This window comes from Oncorhynchus keta, unplaced genomic scaffold, assembly GCF_023373465.1.
Source record: "Oncorhynchus keta strain PuntledgeMale-10-30-2019 unplaced genomic scaffold, Oket_V2 Un_scaffold_5244_pilon_pilon, whole genome shotgun sequence".
Classification (NCBI taxonomy): Eukaryota; Metazoa; Chordata; class Actinopteri; order Salmoniformes; family Salmonidae; genus Oncorhynchus; species Oncorhynchus keta.
The window spans coordinates 62,784-75,222 of record NW_026290956.1 but is presented as its reverse complement, the minus strand read 5'-3'; the positions used below and the strand labels follow the sequence as shown (position 1 = coordinate 75,222).

The 12,439-nt window shown below is 44.8% G+C and overlaps 1 protein-coding gene across 1 annotated transcript in view; it reads left to right on the top strand.

Annotated features, from left to right (window-relative positions):
* Nucleotides 1-12,439, top strand: part of LOC127928996 (lethal(2) giant larvae protein homolog 1-like) — a gene marked incomplete at its 3' end in the record, with an annotated part of 35,318 nt that overhangs the window by 3,112 nt on the left and 19,767 nt on the right. The window contains exon 4 of the mRNA XM_052516642.1: nt 2,682-2,832. Coding sequence (XP_052372602.1) covers nt 2,682-2,832 — 151 coding nt within the window. The remainder of the gene's footprint in view (nt 1-2,681; nt 2,833-12,439) is intronic.

Genomic DNA, 12,439 nt, shown 5'->3' with positions numbered 1-12,439 from the left:
TGTCTCCAGGTGTACCCTCTGTTGTCTCCAGGTGTCCTCTCTGTTGTCTCCAGGTGTCCCCTCTGTTGTCTCCAGGTGTCCCCTCTGTTGTCTCCAGGTGTCCTCTCTGTTGTCTCCAGATGTCCCCTCTGTTGTCTCCAGATGTCCCCTCTGGTGTCTCCAGGTGTCCCCTCTGGTGTCTCCAGATGTCCCCTCTGGTGTCTCCAGATGTCCCCTCTGTTGTCTCCAGGTGTCCCCTCTGTTGTCTCCAGATGTCCCCTCTGTTGTCTCCAGGTGTCCCCTCTGTTGTCTCCAGATGTACCCTCTGTTGTCTCCAGGTGTCCCCTCTGTTGTCTCCAGGTGTCCCCTCTGTTGTCTCCAGATGTCCCCTCTGTTGTCTCCAGGTGTCCCCTCTGTTGTCTCCAGGTGTCCCCTCTGTTGTCTCCAGGTGTCCCCTCTGTTGTCTCCAGGTGTCCCCTCTGTTGTCTCCAGGTGTCCCCTCTGTTGTCTCCAGGTGTCCCCTCTGTTGTCTCCAGTTGTCCCCTCTGGTGTTGTTAATCTGTTCTGTCTCTGTTGTCTCCAGGTGTACCCTCTGTTGTCTCCATGTGTCCCCTCTGTTGTCTCCAGTTGTCCCCTCTGGTGTTGTTAATCTGTTCTGTCTCTGTTGTCTCCAGGTGTACCCTCTGTTGTCTCCAGGTGTCCCCTCTGGTGTTGTTAATCTGTTCTGTCTCTGTTGTCTCCAGTTGTCCCCTCTGGTGTTGTTAATCTGTTCTGTCTCTGTTGTCTCCAGTTGTCCCCTCTGGTGTTGTTAATCTGTTCTGTCTCTGTTGTCTCCAGGTGTACCCTCTGTTGTCTCCAGGTGTACCCTCTGTTGTCTCCAGGTGTCCCCTCTGTTGTCTCCAGGTGTCCCCTCTGTTGTCTCCAGTTGTCCCCTCTGGTGTTGTTAATCTGTTCTGTCTCTGTTGTCTCCAGGTGTCCTCTCTGTTGTCTCCAGATGTCCCCTCTGTTGTCTCCAGGTGTCCCCTCTGTTGTCTCCAGATGTCCTCTCTGTTGTCTCCAGGTGTACCCTCTGTTGTCTCCAGGTGTACCCTCTGTTGTCTCCAGGTGTCCCCTCTGTTGTCTCCAGATGTCCCCTCTGTTGTCTCCAGATGTCCCCTCTGTTGTCTCCAGATGTCCCCTCTGTTGTCTCCAGATGTCCTCTCTGTTGTCTCCAGGTGTACCCTCTGTTGTCTCCAGATGTCCTCTCTGTTGTCTCCAGGTGTCCTCTCTGTTGTCTCCAGATGTCCTCTCTGTTGTCTCCAGGTGTCCTCTCTGTTGTCTCCAGATGTCCTCTCTGTTGTCTCCAGGTGTCCCCTCTGTTGTCTCCAGGTGTCCCCTCTGTTGTCTCCAGGTGTCCCCTCTGTTGTCTCCAGATGTCCCCTCTGTTGTCTCCAGATGTCCCCTCTGTTGTCTCCAGATGTCCTCTCTGTTGTCTCCAGGTGTACCCTCTGTTGTCTCCAGATGTCCTCTCTGTTGTCTCCAGGTGTCCCCTCTGTTGTCTCCAGGTGTCCCCTCTGTTGTCTCCAGGTGTCCCCTCTGTTGTCTCCAGATGTCCTCTCTGTTGTCTCCAGGTGTACCCTCTGTTGTCTCCAGGTGTACCCTCTGTTGTCTCCAGGTGTCCCCTCTGTTGTCTCCAGATGTCCCCTCTGTTGTCTCCAGATGTCCCCTCTGTTGTCTCCAGATGTCCCCTCTGTTGTCTCCAGATGTCCTCTCTGTTGTCTCCAGGTGTACCCTCTGTTGTCTCCAGATGTCCTCTCTGTTGTCTCCAGATGTCCCCTCTGTTGTCTCCAGATGTCCTCTCTGTTGTCTCCAGATGTCCCCTCTGTTGTCTCCAGATGTCCCCTCTGTTGTCTCCAGATGTCCCCTCTGTTGTCTCCAGGTGTCCCCTCTGTTGTCTTCAGATGTCCCCTCTGTTGTCTCCAGGTGTCCCCTCTGTTGTCTCCAGGTGTCCCCTCTGTTGTCTCCAGATGTCCCCTCTGTTGTCTCCAGATGTCCCCTCTGTTGTCTCCAGGTGTCCCCTCTGTTGTCTCCAGATGTCCCCTCTGTTATCTCCAGGTGTCCCCTCTGTTGTCTCCAGGTGTCCCCTCTGTTGTCTCCAGATGTCCCCTCTGTTGTCTCCAGGTGTCCCCTCTGTTGTCTCCAGATGTCCTCTCTGTTGTCTCCAGGTGTCCCCTCTGTTGTCTCCAGGTGTCCCCTCTGTTGTCTCCAGATGTCCCCTCTGTTGTCTCCAGATGTCCTCTCTGTTGTCTCCAGGTGTCCCCTCTGTTGTCTCCAGATGTCCTCTCTGTTGTCTCCAGGTGTACCCTCTGTTGTCTCCAGGTGTCCCCTCTGTTGTCTCCAGATGTCCCCTCTGTTGTCTCCAGGTGTCCCCTCTGTTGTCTCCAGGTGTCCCCTCTGTTGTCTCCAGATGTCCCCTCTGTTGTCTCCAGATGTCCCCTCTGGTGTTGTTAATCTGTTCTGTCTCTGTTGTCTCCAGGTGTCCCCTCTGTTGTCTCCAGATGTCCCCTCTGTTGTTGTTAATCTGTTCTGTCTCTCTGTTGTCTCCAGATGTCCCCTCTGGTGTTGTTAATCTGTTCTGTCTCTGTTGTCTCCAGGTGTCCCCTCTGTTGTCTCCAGATGTCCCCTCTGGTGTTGTTAATCTGTTCTGTCTCTGTTGTCTCCAGGTGTACCCTGCACCCTAACGACTCCCTAGCGATGGAGGGTCCTCTCAGCAGAGTAAAGAGTCTGAAGAAGTCTCTCAGACAGAGCTTCAGACGCATCAGGAAGAGTAGAGTGTCTGGGAAGAAACGCCCCTTCCCCACCCCTACCAGCAAGGTAACACACAGTGAGACAGCTTGATGTACAGGACACCCCTGGACAGGACACTAGTCTGTCTCCTGTTTCCTTAGTGAGACAGCTTGATGTACAGGACACCCCTTGGACAGGACACTAGTCTGTCTCCTGTTTCCTGTGTGAGACAGCTTGATGTACAGGACACCCCTTGGACAGGACACTAGTCTGTCTCCTGTTTCTGTAGTGAGACAGCTTGATGTACCAGGACACCCCATGGACAGGACACTAGTCTATCCAGGAATTCACAAACGCACCCTGGATGTCTAGAATGAGCATCAAACCAGAGGGTGTGAATTCCCCAACGCACCCTGGATGTCTAGAATGAGCATCAAACCAGAGGGTGTGAATTCCCCAACGCACCCTGGATGTCTAGAATGAGTATCAAACCAGAGGGTGTGAATTCCCCAACACACCCTGGATGTCTAGAATGAGCATCAAACCAGAGGGTGTGAATTCCCCAACGCACCCTGGATGTCTAGAATGAGCATCAAACCAGAGGGTGTGAATTCCCCAACGCACCCTGGATGTCTAGAATGAGCATCAAACCAGAGGGTGTGAATTCCCCAACGCACCCTGGATGTCTAGAATGAGCATCAAACCAGAGGGTGTGAATTCCCCAACGCACCCTGGATGTTTAGAATGAGCATCAAACCAGAGGGTGTGAATTCCCCAACGCACCCTGGATGTCTAGAATGAGCATCAAACCAGAGGGTGTGAATTCCCCAACACACCCTGGATGTCTAGAATGAGCATCAAACCAGAGGGTGTGAATTCCCCAACGCACCCTGGATGTCTAGAATGAGCATCAAACCAGAGGGTGTGAATTCCCCAACGCACCCTGAATGTCTAGAATGAGCATCAAACCAGAGGGCTCCGGTGTGAATTCCCCAACGCACCCTGGATGTCTAGAATGAGCATCAAACCAGAGGGCTCTGGTGTGAATGTCCCAACGCACCCTGGATGTCTAGAATGAGCATCAAACCAGAGGGCTCCGGTGTGAATTCCCCAACGCACCCTGGATGTCTAGAATGAGCATCAAACCAGAGGGTGTGAATTCCCCAACGCACCCTGGATGACTAGAATGAGCATCAAACCAGAGGGTGTGAATTCCCCAACGCACCCTGGATGTCTAGAATGAGCATCAAACCAGAGGGTGTGAATTCCCCAATGCACCCTGGATGTCTAGAATGAGCATCAAACCAGAGGGCTCCGGTGTGAATTCCCCAACGCACCCTGGATGTCTAGAATGAGCATCAAACCAGAGGGTGTGAATTCCCCAACGCACCCTGGATGTCTAGAATGAGCATCAAACCAGAGGGTGTGAATTCCCCAACGCACCCTGGATGTCTAGAATGAGCATCAAACCAGAGGGCTCCGGTGTGAATTCCCCAACGCACCCTGGATGTCTAGAATGAGCATCAAACCAGAGGGTGTGAATTCCCCAACGCACCCTGGATGTCTAGAATGAGCATCAAACCAGAGGGTGTGAATTCCCCAACACACCCTGGATGTCTAGAATGAGCATCAAACCAGAGGGTGTGAATTCCCCAACGCACCCTGGATGTCTAGAATGAGCATCAAACCAGAGGGCTCCGGTGTGAATTCCCCAACGCACCCTGGATGTCTAGAATGAGCATCAAACCAGAGGGTGTGAATTCCCCAACGCACCCTGGATGTCTCGAATGAGCATCAAACCAGAGGGTGTGAATTCCCCAACGCACCCTGGATGTCTAGAATGAGCATCAAACCAGAGGGTGTGAATTCCCCAACGCACCCTGGATGTCTCGAATGAGCATCAAACCAGAGGGTGTGAATTCCCCAACGCACCCTGGATGTCTAGAATGAGCATCAAACCAGAGGGTGTGAATTCCCCAACGCACCCTGGATGTCTAGAATGAGCATCAAACCAGAGGGCTCCGGTGTGAATTCCCCAACGCACCCTGGATGTCTAGAATGAGCATCAAACCAGAGGGTGTGAATTCCCCAACGCACCCTGGATGTCTAGAATGAGCATCAAACCAGAGGGTGTGAATTCCCCAACGCACCCTGGATGTCTAGAATGAGCATCAAACCAGAGGGTGTGAATTCCCCAACGCACCCTGGAAGTCTAGAATGAGCATCAAACCAGAGGGTGTGAATTCCCCAACGCACCCTGGATGTCTAGAATGAGCATCAAACCAGAGGGTGTGAATTCCCCAACGCATCCTGGATGTCTAGAATGAGCATCAAACCAGAGGGTGTGAATTCCCCAATGCACCCTGGATGTCTAGAATGAGCATCAAACCAGAGGGCTCCGGTGTGAATTCCCCAACGCACCCTGGATGTCTAGAATGAGCATCAAACCAGAGGGTGTGAATTCCCCAACGCACCCTGGATGTCTAGAATGAGCATCAAACCAGAGGGTGTGAATTCCCCAACGCACCCTGGATGTCTAGAATGAGCATCAAACCAGAGGGCTCCGGTGTGAATTCCCCAACGCACCCTGGATGTCTAGAATGAGCATCAAACCAGAGGGTGTGAATTCCCCAACGCACCCTGGATGTCTAGAATGAGCATCAAACCAGAGGGTGTGAATTCCCCAACACACCCTGGATGTCTAGAATGAGCATCAAACCAGAGGGTGTGAATTCCCCAACGCACCCTGGATGTCTAGAATGAGCATCAAACCAGAGGGCTCTGGTGTGAATTCCCCAACGCACCCTGGATGTCTAGAATGAGCATCAAACCAGAGGGCTCCGGTGTGAATTCCCCAACGCACCCTGGATGACTAGAATGAGCATCAAACCAGAGGGCTCCGGTGTGAATTCCCCAACGCACCCTGGATGTCTAGAATGAGCATCAAACCAGAGGGCTCCGGTGTGAATTCCCCAACGCACCCTGGATGTCTAGAATGAGCATCAAACCAGAGGGCTCCTGTGTGAATTCCCCAACGCACCCTGGATGTCTAGAATGAGCATCAAACCAGAGGGCTCCTGTGTGAATTCCCCAACGCACCCTGGATGTCTAGAATGAGCATCAAACCAGAGGGCTCCTGTGTGAATTCCCCAACGCACCCTGGATGTCTAGAATGAGCATCAAACCAGAGGGCTCCTGTGTGAATTCCCCAACGCACCCTGGATGTCTAGAATGAGCATCAAACCAGAGGGCTCCGGTGTGAATTCCCCAACGCACCCTGGATGTCTAGAATGAGCATCAAACCAGAGGGCTCCGGTGTGAATTCCCCAACGCACCCTGGATGTCTAGAATGAGCATCAAACCAGAGGGTGTGAATTCCCCAACGCACCCTGGATGTCTAGAATGAGCATCAAACCAGAGGGTGTGAATTCCCCAACGCACCCTGGATGTCTAGAATGAGCATCAAACCAGAGGGTGTGAATTCCCCAACGCACCCTGGATGTCTAGAATGAGCATCAAACCAGAGGGTGTGAATTCCCCAATGCACCCTGGATGTCTAGAATGAGCATCAAACCAGAGGGTGTGAATTCCCCAACGCACCCTGGATGTCTAGAATGAGCATCAAACCAGAGGGTGTGAATTCCCCAACGCACCCTGGATGTCTAGAATGAGCATCAAACCAGAGGGTGTGAATTCCCCAATGCACCCTGGATGTCTAGAATGAGCATCAAACCAGAGGGTGTGAATTCCCCAATGCACCCTGGATGTCTAGAATGAGCATCAAACCAGAGGGTGTGAATTCCCCAACGCACCCTGGATGTCTAGAATGAGCATCAAACCAGAGGGCTCCGGTGTGAATTCCCCAACACACCCTGGATGTCTAGAATGAGCATCAAACCAGAGGGTGTGAATTCCCCAATGCACCCTGGATGTCTAGAATGAGCATCAAACCAGAGGGCTCCGGTGTGAATTCCCCAACACACCCTGGATGTCTAGAATGAGCATCAAACCAGAGGGTGTGAATTCCCCAACGCACCCTGGATGTCTAGAATGAGCATCAAACCAGAGGGTGTGAATTCCCCAACACACCCTGGATGTCTAGAATGAGCATCAAACCAGAGGGTGTGAATTCCCCAACGCACCCTGGATGTCTAGAATGAGCATCAAACCAGAGGGTGTGAATTCCCCAACGCACCCTGGATGTCTAGAATGAGCATCAAACCAGAGGGCTCTGGTGTGAATTCCCCAACGCACCCTGGATGTCTAGAATGAGCATCAAACCAGAGGGTGTGAATTCCCCAACGCACCCTGGATGTCTAGAATGAGCATCAAACCAGAGGGTGTGAATTCCCCAACGCACCCTGGATGTCTAGAATGAGCATCAAACCAGAGGGCTCCGGTGTGAATTCCCCAACGCACCCTGGATGTCTAGAATGAACATCAAACCAGAGGGTGTGAATTCCCCAACGCACCCTGGATGTCTAGAATGAGCATCAAACCAGAGGGTGTGAATTCCCCAACGCACCCTGGATGTCTAGAATGAGCATCAAACCAGAGGGTGTGAATTCCCCAACGCACCCTGGATGTCTAGAATGAGCATCAAACCAGAGGGCTCTGGTGTGAATTCCCCAACGCACCCTGGATGTCTAGAATGAGCATCAAACCAGAGGGTGTGAATTCCCCAACGCACCCTGGATGTCTAGAATGAGCATCAAACCAGAGGGCTCCAGTGTGAATTCCCCAACGCACCCTGGATGTCTAGAATGAGCATCATGATGAATCTACGTGACACCGTTCCATGTTAGCTGTGATGTTATATTTAAATAATGATATGCCATTGTATGTCTAGAATTCCATCAGTCACTCAAAACATATAAAATAGATTATAAATGTAAATACGTTGGTTGGTTCTCACAACATATAAAATAGATTTGGTTCTCACAATATAAATATGTTTTGTTGGTTCTCACAATATAAATACGTTGGTTGGTTCTCACAACATATAAGATAGATTTGGTTCTCACAATATAAATACGTTGGTTGGTTCTCACAATATAAATACGTTTTGTTGGTTCTCACAGTATAAATACGTTGGTTGGTTCTCACAGTATAAATACGTTGGTTGGTTCTCACAATATAAATACGTTTTGTTGGTTCTCACAATATAAATACGTTGGTTGGTTCTCACAATATAAATACGTTGGTTGGTTCTCACGATATAAATACGTTGGTTGGTTCTCACGATATAAATACGTTGGTTGGTTCTCACGATATAAATACTTTGGTTGGTTCTCACAATATAAATACGTTGGTTGGTTCTCACGATATAAATACGTTGGTTGGTTCTCACGATATAAATACTTTGGTTGGTTCTCACGATATAAATACGTTGGTTGGTTCTCACAATATAAATACGTTGGTTGGTTCTCACAGTATAAATACGTTGGTTGGTTCTCACGATATAAATACGTTGGTTGGTTCTCACAGTATAAATACGTTTTGTTGGTTCTCACAGTATAAATAAGTTTTGTTGGTTCTCACAATATAAATACGTTGGTTGGTTCTCACAATATGAATACGTTGGTTGGTTCTCACAACATATAAGATAGATTTGGTTCTCACGATATAAATACGTTGGTTGGTTCTCACAATATAAATACGTTGGTTGGTTCTCACAATATAAATACGTTGGTTGGTTCTCACAACATATAAAATAGATTTGGTTCTCACAATATAAATACGTTGGTTGGTTCTCACAACATATAAAATAGATTTGGTTCTCACAATATAAATACGTTGGTTGGTTCTCACAACATATAAAATAGATTTGGTTCTCACCATATAAATACATTGGTTGGTTCTCACAACATATAAAATAGATTTGGTTCTCACCATATAAATACGTTGGTTGGTTCTCACAACATATAAAATAGATTTGGTTCTCACAATATAAATACGTTGGTTGGTTCTCACAACATATAAAATAGATTTGGTTCTCACCATATAAATACGTTGGTTGGTTCTCACAACATATAAAATAGATTTGGTTCTCACCATATAAATACGTTGGTTGGTTCTCACGATATAAATACGTTGGTTGGTTCTCACGATATAAATACGTTGGTTGGTTCTCACGATATAAATACGTTGGTTGGTTCTCACGATATAAATACGTTGGTTGGTTCTCACAATATAAATACGTTGGTTGGTTCTCACAATATAAATACGTTTTGTTGGTTCTCACGATATAAATACGTTGGTTGGTTCTCACAATATAAATACGTTGGTTGGTTCTCACAATATAAATACGTTGGTTGGTTCTCACAATATAAATACGTTGGTTGGTTCTCACAATATAAATACGTTTTGTTGGTTCTCACAATATAAATACGTTGGTTGTTTCTCATATAAATACGTTGGTTGGTTCTCACAATATAAATACGTTGGTTGGTTCTCACGATATAAATACGTTGGTTGGTTCTCACAATATAAATACGTTGGTTGGTTCTCACGATATAAATACGTTGGTTGGTTCTCACGATATAAATACGTTGGTTGGTTCTCACAATATAAATACGTTGGTTGGTTCTCACAATATAAATACGTTGGTTGGTTCTCACAACATATAAAATAGATTTGGTTCTCACAATATAAATACATTGGTTGGTTCTCACAATATAAATACGTTGGTTGGTTCTCACAATATAAACACGTTGGTTGGTTCTCACAATATAAATACGTTGGTTGGTTCTCACAATATAAATACGTTGGTTGGTTCTCACAGTATAAATACGTTTTGTTGGTTCTCACAATATAAATACGTTGGTTGTTTCTCACGATATAAATACGTTGGTTGGTTCTCACAATATAAATACGTTTTGTTGGTTCTCACGATATAAATACGTTGGTTGGTTCTCACGATGTAAATACGTTGGTTGGTTCTCACAGTATAAATACGTTGGTTGGTTCTCACAATATAAATACGTTTTGTTGGTTCTCACAGTATAAATACGTTGGTTGGTTCTCACGATATAAATACGTTGGTTGGTTCTCACAATATAAATACGTTGGTTGGTTCTCACAATATAAATACGTTGGTTGGTTCTCACGATATAAATACGTTGGTTGGTTCTCACAATATAAATACTTTGGTTGGTTCTCACAATATAAATACGTTGGTTGGTTCTCACGATATAAATACGTTGGTTGGTTCTCACAATATAAATACGTTGGTTGGTTCTCACAACATATAAGATAGATTTGGTTCTCACAATATAAATACGTTGGTTGGTTCTCACAACATATAAGATAGATTTGGTTCTCACAATATAAATACGTTGGTTTGTTCTCACCATATAAATACGTTGGTTGGTTCTCACAACATATAAGATAGATTTGGTTCTCACAATATAAATACGTTGGTTGGTTCTCACAATATAAATACGTTGGTTGGTTCTCATGATATAAATACGTTGGTTGGTTCTCACAATATAAATACGTTGGTTGGTTCTCACAACATATAAAATAGATTTGGTTCTCACAATGTAAATACGTTGGTTGGTTCTCACAATATAAATACGTTGGTTGGTTCTCGCAGTATAAATACGTTGGTTGGTTCTCACAATATAAATACGTTTTGTTGGTTCTCACAGTATAAATACGTTGGTTGGTTCTCACGATATAAATACGTTGGTTGGTTCTCACATATAAATACGTATATAAATACGTTTTGTTGGTTCTCACAATATAAATACGTTGGTTGGTTCTCACGATATAAATACGTTGGTTGGTTCTCACGATATAAATACGTTGGTTGGTTCTCACAATATAAATACGTTGGTTGGTTCTCACGATATAAATACGTTGGTTGGTTCTCACAACATATAAAATAGATTTGGTTCTCACAATATAAATACGTTGGTTGGTTCTCACAATATAAATACGTTGGTTGGTTCTCACAATATAAATACGTTGGTTGGTTCTCACGATATAAATACGTTGGTTGGTTCTCACGATATAAATACGTTGGTTGGTTCTCACGATATAAATACGTTGGTTGGTTCTCACAATATAAATACGTTGGTTGGTTCTCACGATATAAATACGTTGGTTGGTTCTCACGATATAAATACGTTGGTTGGTTCTCACAATATAAATACGTTGGTTGGTTCTCACAATATAAATACGTTTTGTTGGTTCTCACGATATAAATACGTTGGTTGGTTCTCACAATATAAATACGTTGGTTGGTTCTCACGATATAAATACGTTGGTTGGTTCTCACGATATAAATACGTTGGTTGGTTCTCACAATATAAATACGTTTTGTTGGTTCTCACAATATAAATACGTTGGTTGTTTCTCACGATATAAATACGTTGGTTGGTTCTCACGATATAAATACGTTGGTTGGTTCTCACAATATAAATACATTGGTTGGTTCTCACAATATAAATACGTTGGTTGGTTCTCACGATATAAATACGTTGGTTGGTTCTCACGATATAAATACGTTGGTTGGTTCTCACAATATAAATACGTTGGTTGGTTCTCACAATATAAATACGTTGGTTGGTTCTCACAACATATAAAATAGATTTGGTTCTCACAAAATATAAAATAGATTTGGTTCTCACAATATAAATACGTTGGTTGGTTCTCACAATATAAACACGTTGGTTGGTTCTCACAATATAAATACGTTGGTTGGTTCTCACAATATAAATACGTTGGTTGGTTCTCACAGTATAAATACGTTTTGTTGGTTCTCACAATATAAATACGTTGGTTGGTTCTCACGATATAAATACGTTGGTTGGTTCTCACAATATAAATACGTTGGTTGGTTCTCACAATATAAATACGTTGGTTGGTTCTCACGATATAAATACGTTGGTTGGTTCTCACAATATAAATACGTTGGTTGGTTCTCACAGTATAAATACGTTTTGTTGGTTCTCACAATATAAATACGTTGGTTGGTTCTCACGATATAAATACGTTGGTTGGTTCTCACAATATAAATACGTTGGTTGGTTCTCACAATATAAATACGTTGGTTGGTTCTCACGATATAAATACGTTGGTTGGTTCTCACAATATAAATACGTTTTGTTGGTTCTCACAGTATAAATACGTTGGTTGGTTCTCACGATATAAATACGTTGGTTGGTTCTCACAATATAAATACGTTGGTTGGTTCTCACAACATATAAGATAGATTTGGTTCTCACAATATAAATACGTTGGTTGGTTCTCACAACATATAAGATAGATTTGGTTCTCACAATATAAATACGTTGGTTTGTTCTCACCATATAAATACGTTGGTTGGTTCTCACAACATATAAGATAGATTTGGTTCTCACAATATAAATACGTTGGTTGGTTCTCACAATATAAATACGTTGGTTGGTTCTCACAATATAAATACGTTGGTTGGTTCTCACAATATAAATACGTTGGTTGGTTCTCACAATATAAATACGTTGGTTGGTTCTCACAACATATAAAATAGATTTGGTTCTCACAAAATATAAAATAGATTTGGTTCTCACAATATAAATACGTTGGTTGGTTCTCACGATATAAATACGTTGGTTGGTTCTCACAATATAAATACGTTGGTTGGTTCTCACAATATAAATACGTTGGTTGGTTCTCACGATATAAATACGTTGGTTGGTTCTCACAA